This window comes from Pinus tabuliformis, chromosome X, assembly GCF_031772625.1.
Source record: "Pinus tabuliformis cultivar Carrire ecotype Pingquan chromosome X, CPIR1, whole genome shotgun sequence".
NCBI classification, from domain to species: domain Eukaryota; kingdom Viridiplantae; phylum Streptophyta; class Pinopsida; order Pinales; family Pinaceae; genus Pinus; species Pinus tabuliformis.
This window is the reverse complement of record NC_142308.1, coordinates 266,095,661-266,118,973: the sequence shown is the minus strand read 5'-3', so window position 1 is coordinate 266,118,973 and position 23,313 is coordinate 266,095,661. Positions and strand designations below refer to the sequence as shown.

At 38.0% G+C, this 23,313-nt stretch overlaps 1 protein-coding gene across 1 annotated transcript; it reads right to left on the bottom strand.

Annotated features, from left to right (window-relative positions):
* Positions 1 to 1,263: 1,263 nt before the first annotated feature.
* On the bottom strand, positions 1,264 to 2,174 carry LOC149139409 (dnaJ-related protein SCJ1-like; the record flags this gene model as incomplete). The annotated part of the gene is made up of 4 exons (XM_089446767.1): positions 1,264 to 1,338; positions 1,446 to 1,519; positions 1,878 to 1,961; positions 2,114 to 2,174. Coding segments are annotated over 4 exons (294 nt in total), but the record flags the coding sequence as incomplete, so codon positions are not given.
* Positions 2,175 to 23,313: the final 21,139 nt, after the last annotated feature.

The following is a 23,313-nucleotide window of genomic DNA, read 5'->3' as shown; positions in this document are numbered from 1 at the left end:
CAATGGGTTCCTTCCTCAATTAAGTATAATATGTATCAATTCCATTCAACAAAGGAATAAAGGAACATCAATTTATGTTGCACACAATAGCTGATGATTTCTTGCACATTGCAAAGTAATTTGGATATAATTTTGTAGTAAGTTCTATTATTTCCCTTGAAAAATAATTATCAAACATCTATACAACATAGATTGAATGGATTTTTTGAGGATTCCTAGCTGGGATGCATCACCAATCTTTTTTCTTGCTCGAGTGAATTGTTAGTGTTGGATGGTACAAGAAATATCTTGTCACATTTTTTTTGTTATATTAACTGGATAACCACCTCTTCCCTAGCATATATCCAACATAAAATGGTGATATCAAAATAATTAATCTTTAATAAAATATTTATAAAGAATGCTAGGTAGATCCTTCAAGGAGGTGTTTAAAATTCCCTAAGACCAAAGAAAGGAATGCCCATGTGACAATCTATGATATTCCACATGATCAACACGTAAGTACACACATGATTCAGATAATTACAGTTGTTGTAAATTATATTTTTGTTACACATATAGTATGTGAACAAATACAAATACACACTCAGTATTAGAGTTGGAAAATATCTAATTCCTCCTGATTTTTCCAACCTTTTTCCAGGTTGCCAAGTTTTACCAGGTTTTTCAAGTCCAAGTTAAAGCTCACTCATGCTTTCCCAAAATTCAAATTTGGCATCCAAGTTGATGATGACTGATTTTTTTTTCCATGTCCAAGTTTTGCAACACTAATAAGTTGAGCAAAGGGTTTAATATAAGAAAAGGAAATAAATACAACTATCGAGTGCCGAAAGAGAGAAAATAAAATGCATATAATGTATGTACGACAATGAACCAACTTGAGATTGACACTATGTTAACAATTATGACTCAAAGTGAACCAAAAGTGAGCTCTCGTGATATAAAGTGATAGCCAAACAAAAAAATTAATAATTGGGGCTAATTTTTAACCATTACGCACCTAATTAATTTTTCGGAACCATAATTGATGACTATATAACCCTTAGTAATCAACTGAGACTCAATATTTTCGTTGTAGCTTTCACACGAAGCCAAATGAATTGAAAGATATATGTTTCTATGTGGATGTATTCTATTTTTCTTCATAAAAATGTCAAAGTTTGTGCAAGCCTACGTAAAAAAATTATTCTTCATGCATACAAGATATTCAGGTCATGAAATTCCTCATAATGCAATGACTGTAATCATGGAAAATATAACAACTTACCATATAGGGGAATTACCCATACCAAGACCATTACATGTCAAAATTAATCCCTTAAAGCGGTGAAGATATTTCTGCAAATTAGAACAAAGGATAAGTCAAATGTACCATAGTTAACATTTTTTGAGAAAATTAAGAAGCACAAACACATGCCATGATGGATTAAAAACTCAGTTATCATAATCAAATTGTTGTCCTCAACATCACAGATTCCATTCACCTTGTATTCTCGCCTTTTGACAGGGTCACTCAAAAGTAATGAAAATGAAACATGAATAATTCATGCCATTAGTTGTAAAAATTGAAACAATACCAGGTTAACTAAACATATGACAATCAACTATGACTGAGATCTCTGTTATGTTCTTCTTCAATATTTCTCTCATCTCTTGTTAATAGTTTTTTAGTATATTGATCAATCATGGTTTGGAATGTTTAACCTACAAAATAGACTCCAAAAAGAGGCTCTAGAAATGATTTTGTAATGATATAAATATTAAGGAACAACCAAAGAACGAACAGACCATTCCTTGACACAAAAATAAAGTAAGTCTTCCGTAGATATGAGTATAACAACATTACAGTCAACAAGAACAATCTTAGAAGACATTGCCTTTATAAGCCTCATTTATCTCTTGAAATTTTAGATTCGCACCATTTTGTCCTTGTTGCTTGTCTGGATGCCATTTTAATGAAATAATGAGCCAAAACATTAGTTTGGATCCATTATATTCATTAGGAAGCAAGGTTGGTACTCCAAAATTTCATTCACTTGTGAATACCAAGAACTGTATAACACCCTTAGGAAAAAGCAATTTAGAAAAATAGTAAAGAAACTTGTGAGAGAAAGACTAAGATAATTTGACCAAGTAGCATCCTGTGTAGCATCATAATCAACTTCCAATATTTTGTAAAAATATTAAACTAGTAAGGAACCCTTTCCATCAACTTCATGTATAAAACGATGCACCAAAATCAATAGAACCATTAAAAAAGCCTAAAATATAAAAACATGAAATAAAGTGAAGCAAGGTTCTAGGACTAGATAAACCATTGAAAAGAAATCCTCCAGCTAGTTTGGACCTTAGAAACTAGGATTCTATGGGCTTGCTCAAGAAACATTTTTAAAGAGGCACATCCTTGTGCTTCACAAAACTTGGTGAATTGTATCCTCAAAATAATCAATGATGGAAATTTCATAGAATTTGTGTGTCCATCATTTCAAGATCAATAGTTTTTGGGAACTTTATTCTATCATTGAATGCACAAGCCCTCTGGTCCCTTAGCTCAATATCACACAGGACCTTAAACATAGAAAGCCACATAGGGGGGCTAAAAACACATAAAAAGCATAGTGAAAGAAGGCCTAAGCTCCTCAACTTACCTTCTCTATCTTGTTGGGCTCTAGGGAAGACAAAATATGGCATCAAGGTTGTTCATTGATCTTTACCTTCTATCACTTGACAATAGGAAAATCCAAAAATTGAAATAAAGAAGAAGAACAAGATAATGCTCAAAGATTGAAATGAAAGTGTGAATAACCTTCCATGGAAGAATATAAATATAGATTGAAATGAAAGTGTGAATAATATTCCATGGAAGAATATAAGTGTGGGGATACAAGAAAAGAGATAAATTACCCATAACCAGAGTGATGGTAAAAAGCAAAGATTTTACCATGTGACCCACCTATGCTCTCGCTCATGAGAGAGGATATTGGAGTGGAAAAACAAGCTCAAGAGAGAAGATATAGGAGTGTACAAACAAATAGGGTAAGCATGAGACTACATAGAGGATAATTCACATATTTGTAGTTACTAACAACTACCAATAAATGAAATGTTAAAATAAGCTAATTACTCCAGCATGAGGAGTTGGATAAAGTTAGAGAGTCGGTTAACTGAGCGTTGAGTCAAGTTGAGATAATTCATAGTCAAACTTATAGTGTGTGGTTTCATGTAAATATATTTTAGGTGAGTCGCTATTTGGAAAAGGTTAAATACCCTTCACCGGTTTCATTGTAATAATGAAGTTTTGTATGATCAATAGAAGAGCCACAACTCATGTGTTTTGTGTATGAAATTTGTGTTTAAGCTCCTCTGCCTTTCCAACAAATTGGTATCAGAGCAATCAAAAGCTTAGAAATTGTATAACCATATCACCAAGAATACCATAATTAGTAGAGATGTTGTGTTCAAAGAACAAGAGTCGTGGAATGGTAGTATAGACAAAAAAATTGATGCACAAGCGCCACTGATGGAAGAATATGATGTAGCAAAAAAGGAGTAGCAAGAATCATAGGTGAAGACACCAAACAAAGACACACCAACAAGGACTCCAAGATTTTTTAAGCAACATGGATCTTCAAACAGATCAATAGATCGAGGTTCTTCTAACAATTAATAAGGTGATGAATCAAGCAATGGTAAGAGAAAGATGAAAAGTCTGAAAGATATTTATGATGATTTGGATGTTAGTTCAAATTTTGCATTGTTGTCATTCCAACCTTCTTCGGTTAAAGGAGCAATCAGAGATGAAAATTGGGTGAAAGCCATGGATGAAAAAATTGAAGCTATTAAAAAGAATGATACATGGGATTTGATTGATTTACCAAAGGACAAAAATCTCATTGGTGTAAAGTGGGTGTACAAGACAAAGTTGAATGAGAAAGGTGAAATTGACATATTTAAAGCACGACTTGTGTTAGGGCCTAAATCTACCTCAGGCTGAGAAAGGCAGGTCTATGGTAACATCAAACCACGCTTAACGTGGTAGCTAGCCCTACCAGGTAGGGAGAGGGTTCTCTCCTTGTCAATCTCAGGAAAATATGATCAATGACGTTTGAGATGACTGATGTAAAAACTAATTTTAGGCTAGGTATATGCTCAGAGGAGTTTGATTGAATTTAATTTTGGTTTGCTGGCTCAAATGTGAAAGGTAGATTTGGGTTTGGGGAATGGACATAGTCTTGCAGAGATTTCTGTGGGGCGAGGTAGGCAAATGGTTTAGTACTTTGAAATAAGTGAGATGGAGAGTCTTAAGACTGGTGAGGAGTTGGAGAGGGCATGAAAGTCTCAGGGATCCTCTTCAAATAGTTGAAAACATAAATAACTAAACAAACCTTAGGTAGAGCACTGCAACATCAATGAATTCTATCTTTATCCTTGATTCATTTAGTTAAGCTGAACAGAAAGAGATGATGGCATACATAAACACATGTAAACTTTCATTACAGAAGGAAAAACAATACCAAATCAAGTTGCCACAAGAATCCCACAAAATGTTGCAAACCCTGGTCTATTCCTTTGCCAAACTACAGAGATGAATGTACAATAATGCTCAAAGCATTCACAAGAGTCCAACCTTTACAGATGACTGAAAAAATACTAGATATAGGCAACAAAAAACTCATGCTATGCTTTAGGAGTTGAATTCATGAGTTTAGGAGCTATTTCAACAAGATCTAAACTAAGAACTGAAATGTAGGTAGTGGAACAGCTTGCCTCTAAAACCTAGGAAACTGATTCATTCAGTTTCAAAACTACCTTTTCATGATGTATCTACCCCTATGAGTGAATTTTCAACATTTTTACATCAAATTCCATCAAGTTACATCAAATTACATCATGAGTTTGACTATGAGAGAGAGAAAAGTCAAACTGAGAAAAAACTAGGCGAAAAAACAGAGTTTTTTGGCAAAAAAAGTCAATTTTCCATCCTGTGCGCTGCGCCTCTGTCCCTGTGTGCCGTGCCTTTTTGCAGCTGACTTTGGAGGCCTTATCATGCACCAAATTTTCTTTAAGTGAGCTTGTTGGAAAGGTTTGTCTGTATACTTTCTAGAACAAGTGGAATTTCTAAATTTGGTGTCCATTTGCCGCTCCCAAAGTGAGTTCTCCCAACCCTACTTCATGTGTGGCCAAAAAGGGGTAGAAAGGGCATTTTTGAGGTGTTTTCGACCCTTTTGGAAGCTCAAAACTTTCTTGGCCATTTGTAGGCATTCATATTTTTGCATGAGGAATCTAGAAATGCTGAGGTTTCCTCCAAAGGAGGTCCCTAGCAAAAGCGCGCACCAGGTGGCGCGGCGCACCGGTAGAAAAACCTGTGTTTTGCTCCAAAAATTCAAAATTGACAAAAAGTATGGCTGAGTGTCCTGCATCAAGTTCTATGTTGGGCTAAAGAAGCCTCAGCCAAAATCTTGAGCTTGTCTTGCTCTTTCCTCTTCCTCAAAGCTTTCCTCAACTTGGCCTTCAAAGTGTTAATTCTTGCTTTACAACTTTTGTTTCTTGCCAAATAGTGATAGGCCATGTGCCTCAACATATTTTTCTCTTTATTGGCCTTCTCCAGCAACTTTTCCAAATGCATGTTTTCCATTTCAGGCCAAGATTCACGATCAGCTTCAATTTCTTGCTCAAGTGGTGTTAACTTGATTTTCTTCCTCTTGGCAGCTTGCCAGTTTTCTCTTATGTTTTGGAGCTCCATGATAGTTTGTTGATTTTCCAACTACTTATTCCTTTGCTCAAGATAATTGATTATCCACTTGGCTCTTTCCAGGTTGAGAGACAAGTCATGAATGTCATCTTGTTGTTCCTGGATGATCTCCTTGAGCTTTGAGCTTTGGGAGCCCAAATCAGTGTCATCATCCTGAATGAGAATGAAATCTCTCTCTTGACCTTCTGAAGGCCCCTCATCATGCAATGGCTGCTTACCCTTATCCTGTACTTGCTTTACTGTTGAAGGAAACAAGACCCCTTCCACCCAAGGTGGAGATAGTACTCGTTTTTCTCTTGCAAACAATCTCCTTGTGCCCTTTTAGTAAGTGGCAAACACTGCCACACTAGTGGTTTGAATCTCATGCACCTCTCGCTAATTTGAAGGCTCTCCTGCCTCATGAAAAACTGATGGGGGCACTTGAGAGCTTGTGAATACCTCATGTGAAATGAAATCCTCCCATGAAGCATTCAGTAAACTAAGCTGATGTAAAACCACAATCTTGATTAATGCAAAGTGATAGATGTTGTTATACTGTTGATGAGGAGGTTTCCTTTGCACCAATGTGGTCATTTTCTCAATATTCCATCATATGAAATAGGGGATGTTCATTATCCTCACCCTAGAAAAATGCATCAACAATATGATATGATAGGTGTATAGGCGAGAAAATCTGCCTTCACAGCTGAAATATTTGATTATGAGTTTCATAAGGGGAGCATATGTGTCCTGTAGATACCTAAAAGGGAAGACCCTACTGATATGCTTCTGAAAACCAGCCTTGATATAAGGCTCATAATGATCTCTATCCACCAGTTGTCCCTTGTTCCACTGTTCACCTACATTTGGAATACGGTTGCTTGAGCTATAGTCTCAGGTGTCGAAGTGAATGTCACACCTACCAAATTGACCTGGCCATTGTGAAGATGGAGCACAAAAAGTCTAGCAAGTTCATGGTGGTATTTGACTCTTTCCACCATCTCAAAAAATTAGTAGCAAGATTGATGTTTGAAGCATGCTACAGCAAGAGGGAAAGCCAACAACACAATAAGTGTAGTGGGCTCCTCCCGAATATGTTTTCCACTCTTGTGAGGTCTCCTTGGTGAATGAATTTATTTGGAGTCACTTACTGTTTCCTCATTTATGTCATAAGATGAATCTAACTCCAAGTTTGCCATTGTTTTATGTTTCTTAGATGAATATGAAGAGATTTTATAGAGACAATAGGTATTTGCTACTAAGTAACAGGGATTTGATGATAGGGAATGTGAATGAGGGGTTGGGATGTTGCTTGTAGGGTTTCTGGGAATGGCATGGTTTGGGGAATGATATTTAGGGATTAGAGTTTTCAGTTTTGGGGATAGGGGAGATATGTAGGTGTAAGTGAAAGAATAAAGGAGAAAAGAGGTGAATGAAATTGTAGTGAGGGGATGTGAAAATGGTAGGATGGGAATTAGACAACTAAAACTGTAATTTTGCAAACCCTAGGCAACTTTCTCAATACAACTGTGCAAGGAACTAGGGTTTTGTTTTTTACCTATTGAAACACCATAAAAACTTATGAAAACCCTTGCAATGGCAATATGGAGATGTTAACTTACTTGTGGAATGAGGAATTTGCAAGTTTGGAGCTTGGAGGAGGCGATTTGAATGAGTTTGGGCTTTGGAGGCAGGTGCGCCGTGCCCACTAACAGGTGCACCATGCCTCACTGGTGCGTCGCACCAGTTATAATTTCAGTGTAAAACCTGTGTTGTATGCACTGCGCTTCAACCAAGGTGCGCCGCACCTCAAAATTTTCACAGTTTGGTTGCAAATTTGCTCCTTAGGCTCGAAAACACGATTTAGCACTTGTTCTCATTCACTCTTTGGACACAAATGAGCTCTTTGACATGGAAAAGACTTTATATACAAATGATTTTAATTTTTCACTTATAAAACCCACTTTGTAATGTTTGGATTTCACTTGCTTTTTAAAACTCTGTTTTGGCAGTTTGACTTGCTTTTTGCCTTTGATGGACTAAATGCTTTGAAATTTTGACTCTTTTGCAGGAGCTGGAGTGCAGGAGCTTGGCAAGGTGACCAGGGCTGCATCTCGAAATTATTACATATAGGAAAAATGAAATTACATGAAATTTTGTACATAAAACATAAAAAAACTCTGTTTTCCTCAAAATAGGGTTTTGAGGAAAAATCAATCACTGAGCATGTGATTATTGAAATTTTTGTTGCTGAGACTTTATTTGACCTCCTCATGTGCCTGTTGACCATTTTTGAGCTTTTACAAGACCTTATTGACAAAACCCTAGACCTAATGAGACCTAAAACCCTAAAAATGACTTTTGCAGATGTAAAGACAAAAAATGACTGTAAATGACCTGAATGTATGAAAATGGGCCAGCAGGTAAAGATCATGAGGGAAAATTTATAATATGCCACTACCATCAAATGATCCATGATCCTAATGGAATGCAAATGATCGGATGAGACACCTAACATGCAATGCAACAAGAGTATTTTGATCACTGATGGAGGGATGAAGATATTGACACTAACAACTTGTAGCAAAAGGATTCTAGCAGCAAACGGGAATAGAATTTGGAGAAACGTTTGCTCCAGTAGCCAGATTGGATATTGTAAGAGCAGTTCTAGCCACAAAAACTCAAAACAAGTGAAAAGTATATTAGATGGATCTCAAATCAACCTTCTTCAATGGAATTATAGAAGAAGAAATTTGTCTGCATCAACCCCTAGATTATGAAGTTGAAGGTAATGAAGATAAAGTTTACAAGTTGAAGAAAGCACTCTATGGACTGAAGCAAGTGCCTAGAGCTTGGTATAGTAGAATAGATAGGTACGTGATTAATAATGGAATTTGTAGAAGAAACATTAAGCCTACCTTGTACACAAAGGTAAATGAGCATGGACAGATTTTGATTGTTTTCTTATATGTTGATGACATGATTTTTATAGGTGATTTTGAGTTAGATGAATTTAAAGAAACCATGATGAAATAATTTGAGATGACAGATCTTGGTCTCATGAAATATTTTCTTGGCATGGTATTTAAGCATTCGGAAAAAGAAATTTTTATTTTTCAAAATAATTATGCCAAATATTGGTTGAAAAGATCCAGGATGTGGAATTACAAACCTATCCCTACACCAGTTGCAACAGGTACAAAGTTAAGCAAGGATGATGAAGGATTAGATGTCAATCCAAATCTATTCAAAACATTGGTTGGCAACCTCACGTATCTCCTAGCTACAAGATCGAATATCATGCAAGGATTGAGTTTGATTTCAAAATTTATGGAGACTCCAAAAGACACACATTGGAGTGCAGGAAAAATAATTCTGAAATACATAGCAGGAACTAGAGATTGTGGCATAATGTATGCAAGCACAGAAAATAAGGATTTGATTGGATACACATACAGTGATTTTGCAAGAAGTTTGGATGATAGGAAGAACACTTCTGGTTTTGTGTTCCATCTTGGTTCAGGTGTGATTTCATGGGCATCTAAGAAGCAACCCATTGTGACACTTTCATCAGCAAAAGAAGAATATGTAGCAACAACATCAACAACATGTCAAGCAATCTAGTTAAGAAGAGTATTGGATGGACTCAAGCAAAAACAACAAGGACAAACAACAATATATTGTGACAACAACTCAACGATTTCACTATCCAAGAATAGTGTGTTTCATCAAAAGAGAAAGCATATTGATACTAGATATCACTTTATTAGAGGACTTGTGAGCAATGGATAAGTTCAATTGAAGCCTTGTAATCTAGTGATCAATCGGCTGATATATTTACTAAGTCATTAGCAAAAGATGTGTTTGAGTTTCATAGAAGAAACATGGGTGTTGTAGTCCTAGCTGAGAGATAGACCAACAAGTATGTTTGATTTGTTATGAGTCAGTCTTACTTTAGCATTCGTAATTAAGGGGGAGTGTTAAAATAATCTAATTAGTCCAACACGAGGAGTTGGCTAAATTTAAAGAGTTAATTAACTGAGCGTTAAGTCAAGTCGAGATAATTCATAGTCTAACTTATAGTGTGTGGTTGCATGTCAAGATATTTTAGGCAAGCCACTCATTGGAAAAGGTTAAATACCCTTCACCAGGTTCATTGTAATAATGAAGTTTTGTGTGATCAATAGAAGAGCCAGAAATCGTGTGTTTTGTGTGTGAAATTTGTGCTTAATCTCCTCTACCTTTCCGACATGAAATTCACAAGGACATGGCTAGACACGTCTCCTGTGTGCAAAGGGCCATGCAAGTCTTATTAATTAATGTTGTTTTTTTATTATTTTAATATATTTAAACTAAAAAAAATTAAAAATAAAAAAAGTAATCAAGTTATTTAGATATTCATCATAATCCTAGCTACCTCGTGATACTCTTAGTTTTCTCCAAAATGCTTCCAACTTGAACTCCTACAATCTGTGCACCCCTTGTCCCAAAAACGTTCTACATTGTTTTCTTTGTGTTTTCTGGGTCTAAATACTAAGGATTAACATTTTTGGGAATGTCTGGAATCTTCTCCATCATTACCCCATTGTCTTCCTCCTTATCACCATGGATGAAATGGTTCCCATGAAGCCACAATTCCATGAAATGCATGCAAATTATCTACAAAATACCCTCAAATCCAACAAATATGAATTGGAGGCTAAGTAGGAAAAACCTTGTTTTCATGGTGAAAATTGGACTCTAGGTAGGCAAAACCTTGTTTTCGTGGCAAAAATAGGAACACAAGTTTTAGATCTGCAGGAAAGATCTCACCCTTAGGTCTTCACCACCTACTCATTCTTTGATTAAAACCAATCTAAATGACAAGGATAATGATAGATCTTGCGCCAGATTTATACAAATGTTGAAGGAAAACAAATGCTTATGTATAGACCATAAGCAACAATACAAAAGATCAAGGCATAAGCAGGGACCTAGTGCTCAGTTCAGGGTGGACCGTCTATATGTGTACTATGCTTGGTGGGGCATGGGTTGATGGTTTCAACTCTTTGTAGTGGGATGGTATATATCTCTAGTGGTTTATTCCTTCTACACACTTGGCGGGCTTAATCTCTAGCTCTATATCTAGCAGTGAAAAAATAAGTTAAGTAGTTTTAGTTGGGGTGTGCGGCCTGCCCCATCGAACCTCATATTTGTCAATAAAAAATGTGGTTGACATGAAATTAATCCTTGAAATATAGAACCTCCCCTCTCAGATAAAAAAATTGACATAGAATGTTTTTTAATGGATATTTCAACAATTTCTATTGGAACTTGCCTAAGATTCTCACTTCCCAGCCTTAGAAAAAGCTTCAAGATTATCCTTGAAGAATAAGGCGTTGATTAAGTAAGTATTGGAAATTGCCTAAGATTCTCACTACCTTGCCTCAGAAAAATCTATAAGGTTATCCTTGAAGAATAAGTTGTTGATTAAGTAAGTAGCAGATTCATTAATTCATGATGAGCATGTGATCAAGATTTTTTTAATATGGACTATGGAGAAATTGGGTCTGCTACTGGTGTGTAGGTGATATGCTAGGAAATGTAAGTTCATTCACTATTCTTTTAGTTCTTCAAAGTCTAGGACCTTATAATTATTCCCCTCAAATCACTAGCTATAAGGTAAGATTATACTTCTCTTTGTTCCTTTTATTTCTCTTCTTTCCCTTGAAAGAGCATAGATCATGTAAGGGTTCTTCAAAGCTATTTGTTCTCTTAAGGAAAGAAGTTACTCACAGAAAATATGCATAAAGATGGCGAGTCATGCACAATGTTAGTGGAATGTTTTGTCATAGAAAATTTTGGAATTGAACTCGATTTTTTTTGTTTTCAGTAAGCTAATTGAAATTTATAAAATCTCCAGATTTATGATTCCAAAAAAAGTCCTCCAACAAAGTTCTGCAACAAATAAGGTGACAAGTGGATTATCTATGAAGGCATTTGTAGTTGGCACAGTGCAAGCTAATTGTTGAAGTTTGTTGTTGTAGAAGGCACAACTTATTGTCATAGGGTCATGGAGACAATCTGGGATGTCAATGTTGTTGGAGTTGGTCTGGGCTGCCATTGCAAGCTTATTTTTATAAGGACATGGAGACATTGTGTGTTGTCATTATTGCAGTGGGTTGTATCTTCGTCAGTTGCCATGAACAAAGACAATCCCTCTTCCAAAAGATGGAAGGCTACATTTGCATGGCTATATAGGTGGAGGGAAGGTTGAGGACATTTGCATGACTATGTATAGGTGGCAGTTACAAGGCCTATTCGACAAATTCCTAACTTAGGGATATGAACCATTCATTCATGAGACTTCACTAATACGTTGATTTTCAAATGAAGGGCAAGGGATTTATTAAAACATTTAATGTAAATATACTAAGACAATCCCTCTTACAAAAGACGAAAGGCTACATTTGCATGGCTATATAGGTGGAGGGGAGGCTAAGGACATTTGGATGGCTATGTATTGGCTATGTATAGGTGTTATAGACATTTTTGGGCACTGCAACCCCAATCATATATGTCCATAAACCAAGGGCTTCTGAGTCCCTAAAAGTGTTGTTTCATGCCCTAAAGGAACAAGGTCAACTGATTACATCATCTCCCAGAAGTTCTCCATAGAAAACTGCTTAGAACTGGTAAAAAATGGACCATACAGGTTGCTCAGTGCTAAGGGTGCGATGCATCTCACCTTCCTAGTGTAAAAGGTGCGATGCATACTAGAAAGCCCTTCTGTAGGGTGTGATGGGCAGGAATTGACAAATGGTAGAGATAGTTTGCGAGGTGGATGATCATGGAATCTTCCATAAACTTCTCCTGTGACACTTGCCTCTCTGAATTTGGCCAGGGATGAGTAAGAGATCATCAATCTCCAAGTGGAATCAAGAACTATCAGAGAGAAGACACTAATCAAAATCACAGAAGCTGACTCACCTCCCTGCAATCATCTATATATGGATCCCTCATTCCAGAGATCCAGAGGTTGGAATTTTGTATATTGTAAGGAAGTGTTGTTGGTTTCTTGGTGGAATATCATAGTGTTGGGTGATCTAATCTTTTCATGAGGTGAAGAAGGGATTTCATGCTGGGAGGATGATGTTGGGTCAGATCAATGGGTTGTAATCCTCTCTTCTAATCTTTACATCAATAAAGCTATTCAAGTTTTCCTCCACATTCTTTTATGTCTGATAATATATGTATTTGTGTGGTCAATAAATATCTAGTCCTATATTGTTTATGATTGTAGATCTTTGCAATTTGAAGGTATTATGCTGCTTTGATTTTACAGGTACTCTTTGAAGCAGAGTGGTCAAGGGAGAAGCAGCAAAGACCTGTCGATGAGGAGAAGGAACAAACAAAGAACCGAGCGAAAGACTGAGGTTGGTATTCTTTGATCCTCTCCTATCTACTTCTCATAAAGGAAAACAAAAGTAACTTTAATTTGTTTGTTTCTAAGATAGCTACCCGTCTTAGTGGGACTAGCAGCTCTGCATAGACACTAGATTTCCCGATAACAAAATGGCGACTCCACTGGGGAGTGAATAGCTCGTTTGCTTGTTTATACTTGTTTTCTTTATAAACTTATAGACGGAGCTTGAAGTTAAGCCAGCTAGCCTTTGAACTGCATTTTCTATGCAAGTGCAAAGTAGATCAATGCTGCTTCAGTCTATCTCTGGGTTTTGTTTATAAACTGAACAATCAATTTGCAAACATCCTAATTGCCCTAGTGGTGGCTCTAGTAACCTCATTAGATCAGCCCCCATGATTTCTATTTACTGACTATCATTAGCTCGGCCTAAATCCCTAAACTAAGTTGCAAACTGTGACCAAGAACAAAGTTGAAGTCTCGTCCCTGGACCATCGCACTTTCCCCTCTTGGGAATCTGGATGCATCACACTTCCCGTGTGCAATAGGTGTGCTACATCACACTTTCCCTGTGTTGCAGGTGCATTGATCAGATAAGACCTCTTCTGCTTCCAAATTTTGGTTTCTTTGTTCACTCTCTTCAGCTTTATTCAAGAGTTTTGCTATCTGTGATTAGTATACCACTATGGAAACTCCCTTCCTTTACATGATTCTACCTCCATAGTACAAAGAATTGTGAATGTTTTTATGTATTGTGTGCCATTTACAGTTCTCTTTTACAAAAAGTAGCGTAATCAAACTGTCGTCTTTTGATTTGGAAGTGTGGCAAGTGTCGTTTTCAGTCAAAGAAAAGAATCCTATCGTTCTTGATGGTAGATTATACAGTTACTCTTGTATTTGATTTGAATTAGTAGTTTTTCAACTATCGAAAGTAGTTTTCAATTCAAAGTCGCAAAGTGTCGTCATTATTTTCCTTTCTTTTTTGAAGAGAAATTTGTTAGTACTGTCGCTTTGCAAAGATAATTCAGATTTGTACTCAGCATTCTTTATGTCATTCACACATTAAGAAAGCGGAAAACAAATACATGCATGTGCATTTGCATTTAGACTGCTTGTTGGTTTGATTTAGGATAGTGCATCTAGTGTGTGCTCTCTGCTCTATGTTGAAAGAATATCATCTCTCTTTCTTTAGTAGCTAGGATTTTCATTACAAAAAGAAGATTAAACGATTGTTTATCATCTTAGATTGCATTTTAGGAATTATATATCTACATCATGCGGTGAACCTGAAAGGCAAATTTCTTAAGAATATCAACTGTAAAATAAATTCAATGAACATAAAAACACTTTTGAACCTAATGCACAACATTTAGAAGTCTAGGCTAGAGATGTATTCCAGTGTCGTAAAGCCTGGTAACTATTTCTTTCATCGTAGGTTGGGTGATTCCTCCTCTTTGAGATGACAAGTGCCAGTATGGACTTATGCTCCCATGTACCGTCGAGTATATATTGGGAGACCACAATAGGCTATATCCTTTATCCATAGGAAGTCGTGTCTGCCGCCCTATCGATCGCAATGCACTGAACACAACATTCGGGAAGATTGATTGCAGTACCATAAAAAGTATTCTGTAGTTTTGTGATTGGTTTGGTAATCCCTCTGTCTAGATTTCTAGAGTAGTCTCTTTCATTCCTTTTCAGACTCCTTAAAGGAAAAGGTCCATTTGAGCACTTGTCACTTCAGGCTCATTAAAAATCGAAGGCGACTAGAGTCATCTTTTGTTTTTTCTCAACTCTTAAAAATTGAAAAATCAGGTTGTGTCAAAGCATCTAAAATTTATTTTATTGGAATAACGTCACTATTCCCTCATTGGTCTTAGGTTGAGAAAATGGAGTCCACCAACCAAGGATTTCCCCTTGGAGGAAATCCTGGTCCTTTCTCCTCTTAGGGAGATGTTGGTGCACCTCATATGGCCACATTGTCACTTCCAGGATTGACGATTGGCTTGCCAATATGGCTCTTCTCGACCTCCATCATTCAGAATACTGTGATTCCTGAACAATCAAGTCAGCAACTAGATGATACTAGAGTTACCCCCCAACCTTCTACTTCGTCCGTTTCTCCCTCTCCTCCTTCCTCTTCACTTGATGAAGCTGGTAAAGCAAAAAATCAAGTAACTAAGAAGGAGAAGAAGGAGAAGGAGAAGAAGGAAAAGAAGAAGAAGGAGCCAAAGGCAAAAAGGGGTAACCATGCATCATCTAGCGAAAATCCACACACGGCACCGTCCAGACCTAAATCTCCATGTGTCATTTGCAAAGGGGACCACTATCATCGAGATTGTCCTTATATCCCTTGGATCTTAAGGGACCGGTCTCCTCGTTTGCACAATCCAGTGTCATCAACGTCTGACGATCATGTTGAAGGCACACCATCAACTAGTGAAAATGAAGTCTCTAGACAGAAAGGAAGATGTAAATTTCCTTGCAAACTGTGCGAAGGCAATCATGCTGTCCACCATTGTCCCTTCTTGGACGAAGCTAAAAGAGTCTTGGATAACCGTACTGCTTCACCGCTGCGGCTTCCTCCTGGATACAAGAAACTCTTATCGAGTCCATCGCTAGTTGAAAATCTGACTGACACAACTTTGTGGTCGATCGAAGCATCTATCATTCAATATAAATCCACTGAATCCATACCAGAAGAAAGTCAAAAGGTTGAGGTGGCAGTCGACCCGGTCTTGTCTTCGGAAGGTCCATCTTCAGATGATACAATCACCGAAGAGAATGAGAAGGACACCGTTCAAATTATTTTTGTAAACACAGACTCCGATGAGCATGGGGGCAATCTACCCATTCCGTTACCACAGGAAGGAATTTCATCAAAGTCATACCCGGCCGTTTATTCGGTACCACCTCTGAGCAACCTAGTCATTTCCTTTGATTGGAATCTACTAGGCAGACCCCGTTTACCGACTAGTGTACCATTCTGAATCATTGTTCAAACCTACAGAATGGTCATGGTCGGTACCATCATAGATGAGGGGGCTTCTGTGAGTATCCTTTCCTTAATTTCTTGGAAAGTGCTTGGTTCGCCATCGTTTCTGCCTGAGATGCGGAATCTAACAGGCTTTGATAAAGGAACCAGTCGACCATTAGGGATCCTTCCAAGTTTTCCTATAACCTTGAGAAGGAAAAATGTGTATCTGAACATAATGGTAGTCCAAGGACCTTTAGATTATAAGCTACTCCTTGGGCGCGACTATATTTATAGCATGGGAGCCATTGTCTCCTCATTCTTTCGAGTAATGTGTTTTCTGCATGAAGGCCGAGTGGTCCAACTCGTAGACCAGCTTTCGTTCCCCGACTCACACATAGCTAATAGTCAAATGCCATCCCTAAATGGTCTTTTTACGCAAGGAATGTCTCATCAATCTCCAGTCCGTCCACCTGAAGAACGCGAGTAATTTGGGGGTCGGGACTGAAACCCAGGGGGCATGCACCCTGGTCTGCTTCGGCAGGAAAAATCTGGGTATAGAGTAGGTTTCCGCGGAGGATATGTGACTGGTCCGATGCCCATACATATAGGAAGAGGGTATTAGACTAGAATAAGATACCTTCGTCAGAAGGTAGGCCTTTCCTGATAGAACAAATGTTTTGTCTGCAAATTGAAGGGTAACCTAGAAAAGGTAGGCCTTTCCCGATAGAACAATTGTTTTGTCTGCAAATTGAGGGGTAACCTGGGAATCTCTACTTCGCTATACCTAGGGGCATGCAAACCTTTTGTGTGCAAGTGAAAAGTGACCAGCGTAATGCTAACTCCATAGTTTCACTAACTCCAACTGCTTAAGTTGGGTGAATGGTCGAATCGACTGATCGCCTTCGCAGGGGCCAAATGGCACCAACAAAATAAAGGAAATATTTTCCTACCCGACCTTAGTAGTTAACTAACCCCTAGGACAGTGGTTGGTCATTCCTAGCTTGCATGCAAGAGGCAGCGGAGCAAAACTTCGAAAGGTGCAAGCTCCATAAAAATGGAATCTACCGATGAGACATCCTTATTATATGACTAGCACGAGCAGTTTTTATGTGAAGTTCAAGCTCGTTAAAAATTAAACCTAAGCAATGAGCAAACGTTCCCCCTAGAGTTTAAGCTCATTAAAAAATGAACCAACCTTTGGTAAATAACCATTGCGAATGCATTATCATTAGCTTTTTGAGCCTTGGTCGTGTTCTCATCATCACCTCCACTCTGTTTTAGCCAATCATATGCCTCCATTTGATTGTTTACCCTTTTGAGGAACAAATGCGACGAGTGATTATGTTAGCCATCCTTATGACACTGCCGTGATTGGAAATTCCAAACCTTACCTGGAATCAGCTGCTACTCGAAATTATCACTCATTCCTCAAAAAACGAGTCTCCTAAGCTATTTTCTTCTAACTCGTAAAATATGAAAAGGTTGCCGAGCAGTTGGCCTCTCCAGCTCATTAAAGCTACCAGGAGTGCCATCCCTCCTCTAGATTTTAATATTTTTGGACCTGAGGGATTATTACACAAAAAGATCGAGCGCTTGTCTTGTTCGGCTCATTAAAAGTATCGAAAATTAATCCCTTTCATATTATTTTATACTTTTTCGAACTTAAGGGATTACATGACGAAAAAGAATCACTGGAGTTTCCTTTCCATCCCTTTTCATACTCTCTAAAATTGAAAAAGGACCGAGTTGTCTTTGTCGTTAAACTCGTTAAAACCAATAGCAACAAACTTGTCCATGCAGACAAGAACGAGTTTCACTGTTGCTAGGCTCGTTAAAAAATAGCGACGGGTTTGCTCGAAGGGAAAATTATAGAACAAGCATATGTTATCCTCCTCAAGCTTGATAAAAATAAAGAGGTACTGGTTAGCAATGACTGGGGAAAAATTGGGAAGAAAACTTGAAGAAACTTTATTGGTAGCGAGTCACTCTTGAACATGACACTTTCGCTCCATCACCATGATTGAGTCGGGTTGGGTTATTCTGTTCACCGGTCATATTACCATTGGTCCACTGTACCATCCATCTTTGGGGTTAATGCTACAAATCGATTTCAGTGTCACTGATATGTTCAAGATAAGTTGATCAGAGAATTCACCAACCCATCTTGTGTCTCATCCGCTGCAATACTTTTACGCTTCATTCTTTCATGACCGCCGCCCTGAACCCTATATCATCAGATCGTTTTCACCTCCAAAAGTCATTTGCTCTATTCTGTGTCGTAGATGTGGGATTCATTAAGGCCCTCCTACGACGGGTCACTTCTTTTCGACATCAGCTCATTATCCAAGAAATCGACCTAGGAACAACCCTTTCAGTACTTTGAAGCTTGCATGCCTCAATGGCAAGTTTCTCACTTTCGGTGACAGGTTTACATCAATGGCCTTCGACCGAGAGATTTTGCGTGGTGTTCGACGCCAAGTCCCATTTTCACACCACATGAATTGTATTGTCGTACCTTGAGGGTCATCATCATTATTGATGATTCCTCTCACGCCTGTTAATAGCTTACATCATTGGCTGGTAATTAGGTGATGTCTTTCCATGTTCGACTCCAGAACATTTTTCACATGGATTGACTTGTACTTCGGGTGAAGATTGGACGAGTTTGAAGACCCCGGATCTAGTTTCATCCATCTGGGTTGCGATATATTCAGGAAAATAAAGACATCAAATGTACATCATTGCTGCACAGATGATCATCCGAATCAAAGGATGATGGCTCTATTAGAATCATCAATCTGCCACACAGACAGTTGTCTGTCCTATGTACATGAAAATGAATTTATAAAGCTGTGTTGGCATTTTGGCACAGGAGTGGCGCTTTGATACAGGTGTTGTCCTTGATGGCAACTCTCTTTGATGACAGATCTCCGTTCAGACTACAGAATAAAGAGAAATCTAATATACGCCGGTTAATCAAGTCCAAGTTGCGTATACACGCAGTCTATATGCATACTAAGTCGCGTATACGCAGGTTATATATATACGGAGGCGCGTATGCACGCAGATATATGAACAGAAAAGTGCGTATATGTCGGGAAGCTTCCCTTTGGTCCATGGTAGTTAGTCCTCGGTACTTGAGCCTATGTATTTGGACCAAAGTATCTCGACAGACGTGTTGATCCCTAGTTTCTAAGTTGATGGTATTGGATTTCTATGGTTTGGCCCTTGGTATTGAGCAAGGCCTAAGGCTATATAAGGAGGAGAAGATCATTAGGCAAATTATATAGTAAAGGCTTGAATATCTGAAGAAGAAAGAGATCTGGTGCAGGTTCTGGGTTGCTTGATCTAAGCTAAGGAGAGATCACTTCGGTTGATGAAAGACTAGATCTAAAGGATAGATCGGGATCTAATGATTTGAAATGCTCTATTATGATATGGTTGATTATGCGTATTTCTAGATCTGCATACTGACACAATGTTATGTTCTGGGTCTAACTGATGTCTGGTACAGCTGCAAGTTGATAGAATTTATTTTTAGATCTGTACGCAGGTTGGCTTCGGTAAAAGCGCGTGTATACGCGGGTTTCTCTCATTGAAGTAGCGTATATATTTTGGAGCTTGATTTTTGAGTTACAGTTGGGTCTGACTGTTATTGCAGAGTTCTGTAGTCTGCTCTGTGTTCTGGTAACTGGTGATTGACAGGGTTCAGTGGTTCAGTGATTCAAAGTTTGATGATGCTAGTATTGGTTGTTTTATGCTTCAATGATCTGTTGTGAAAGTTGAATGAATTGTGGTCTACAGATTGTAATGTTGTGCTTCAGGAATATCCAGTCTGAAAATGTATGAAACGTGGTACCTGGAGGAGAGAAGATTGTAGGCAAGCACCTACGTACTAGTATCTAAGCTAGTACAAAAGCTAAGGGAGATCTTTGGAGCATTGTAGCAGGTAGCAGCCTGTGTAATAGTAAATGGATCGGCTAGTACAAGAGCAAAGGGGGTTGTAGCTCCCGTACTGGTATAAGACTGCACCAGTACAAATATTGTAAAAGGATTTTCTTATTAAGAAGAAGATTGAGATGACTTGCAGCAGGTGGTTTTCACCCACATTGGGTTTCCACCTTATATCTTTGTGTTCATGTGTGTGGCTTTTGTGTGATGATCTGTTCTGTTATACTGCAACTGTTTACTGATAATATGGTTAATAATGTTCTGATGCATTTACTAAAGATAAGCTAACTGAATCATAAGATTTCTGGATATACGCTAGTTGCTTTAGAAACAGCAGCGTGTACACGCGGGTTCACTTAACTGAAGTAGCGTATATGTTTTTGAGCATTGTTGAAAAAGTTTTAATGATCTGATAATACTGATTCACCCCCCCCTCTCATTATTATTTCCAACAATTGGTATCAGAGCAGGTCCTTTGGTAGAAGCTTGATCGCTTGAAGGAGATCCGTGGAACAATGGGAAAGAAGCTTAAGAAGAAAGCTCATAAGAAGAAGAAGAAATCTCAGAAGATCTATGACAGTGGGAGAGTTGATTGGGGATTAGGTATAAGAAGTTCTTCAGATTCAGAATCATTATCAGGTATGAATGTGTTATCCTCTGATGTTCCTGCTATATTTCCTTGTGAAAGTGATGGAAGTGATAGTGAAACTACTGAACATGCTTTTATGGGTGAGCAAGAAAAGTATCAAATAGAGGCAGTATTTAGAAGGCTTGCAGACAAAGTTAAAGATCAACAAGATCTATTGAACAAAAGGGAATGTGCTTTCAAAGAAGAAGTTACCAAACTAAAGGCCCAACTAGAAGAAGGAAACAAGGTAAGAAAGCTTCTCAAGGACAAGGAAGACCAATGTCAAAAATTGCAGCATGAAGTGACATCATTAAGAAAAGAAGTCAACGAAAGAAGCACAACCATCAAGAAACTCAAAGATAGATCCAACTACTATGAAAATCTTGAAGCTACATTCCTCGCACTAAAAAGAGATCTTGAAGAATCAAAGAAGCAGAATACAGATCTACTCCAAGCTATTGCAATACAAGAAAACGAAGCCACCAGCTTAAAATCTCAACTAGAATGTGCCTTCCGAGTTCGTCAAATGCAGCAGGATCTGAATGAAGAACAAGAAAAGGAGATTCTCAAACTAAGGGAACAAATGGAAGAAGGAAGGAAAGATGAAGAAGATTTGAAAAAGCAATCTCTTGAAAAGGAAGAACAACTTCAGGTTGAGGTAAATATCTTGAAAGGTAAACTAGAAGAAAAGGATAAGCTTTTACGATTTCAAGATAGTTCTAAAGTCTTGGATGATATTCTTAGTAGTCAAAGGTCTCCTGCTATCAAGACTGGTCTTGGTTTTCATGAATCTGTTGAAGGTGAATCTAGTTCACAAGGTGAGGCAAGGAACTCTAAAGAGAAATCTAAAACGATCAACAAGGAGATGAAAGGTCAACCCCATCAACGGTCAAGGAAAGAGACTCCTCAAAGAAAATCTTTTACTCCTCCTATGAATAATGTTGAATGTTATGTATGTAATAATCTTGGACATGTTGCAGCTAGATGTAGAAAAAGAAGGGTTCAAGACCATCATGCAGAAAGATCATCACACTCAAGGTACTTTAATGGATATTGCTTTGCTTGCAATATGTTTGGTCACAAAGCTGCTGATTGCTACAGGAGGAATATGAAACATGTAAGATGTTATGCATGTAACAAGCTTGGACATATAGCAAAGGAATGCAGGAACAAAGGATGGACATCACACCAAAAGGAGAAAACCTCATCACACTTGAAGATATGGAGGAAGAAGGAAGTACAGTCAACACAATGTACTGAGACACAGCACAGCACAGACATATCAGACTCAGGGGGAGCTGAAAGTGTAAAACTCCAGCGTTCTGAATCTCATACGCAAGTTCCTTAAAGGGAAGTCGCGTACATACGCGAGTTAGACACTGCAAAGTCGCGTATATGTCAGTCTGAGGAAAAGCAGTGAGGACAGGATCAGAAAAAGGATCTGATATGATTCAGTCTATTATTTGCTCTATTGGTTACAGCCTGCTGAGGATGTGTGGAAATGTTTTGTTACTTGTATGATGTCTAGAAGTATTTTGATCCTAACTGGAGGATGATGATGTTTTGATGCTTATTGCTGATATATGCATGATCAGATCTAACAGATGGCACTGGTTGAGGGGGAGCATATGCCTTTAGTAATTCATTGTTGGCATTATGGTTAATAATCCTTGGTGATGATTCTCATATGGCTAAATGATATGTCTTGCTATGATATGATGTTGTGAGTTGTCTATGATTCTTGAAGTTACATAGAAGATGTTCAGATCAGATTTATGGTTGATTGATGATGCATATATGGTGCTTACATGGTGATCTTCATAAGGACAAGGAGAAGTACAAAGCTTGAATACACATCTTCCTCACTTGATGATGAGTCACTTATATACTGCTGTTGTCATATGCATAAAGATCATACAGTTATGATGCAGGCACTCATGTGGATAAGGATTGTTGCTGATGATGATGTCAAGAAGCATTGTCAAAAGAGTTTGAGCTCAAGATACGTAGTGCTGATACATGGATGACTCCTCAAAGTCACTTTGTTGGAGACATGATGATGAGTTCGTGTCTATATGATGATAGGTTTATACTTACATATGTTGGTTGATGTAGATGTTCCCAAGTAATGATACTTGAATCATGTAGATCTTGACGTTGATGAAATGGCTATGGTGGTTTCACATATAATGTGAATGATTTCATGATGATGTTTAAAAGGAGGAGTTGACATCTATGTTCAGACACACCTTGCTGCAGGACATTTACAGGTTGCTGATATGAAAATAGCTGTACGCGAGTTTCATAAGGCCTATCCGCGTATAAACGCATGTTTATGTGGATGCAGACGCGTATATGGAGTTTTGAAGGAAATCAGCAGGGACAGATGTTGGTTGCAGAAAGTCTGATATGGGTCTGACAGAGATCATCTGGCACAGGTTCAGGGGGAGCAGATAATCTTCCAATGATGCATTGTTGGCATTATCTTAAAGCTTTTGGTTCTGGTTCACATTTGCGGTTAGTTACAGGTGGAACAAAGGCGAAAGGAGAACAGAAGGATCTCTTGGTTGCTGATCTGAATGGTGATTATCAGATGCTGCTGGTGACTTTCATAAGTCTTGGTC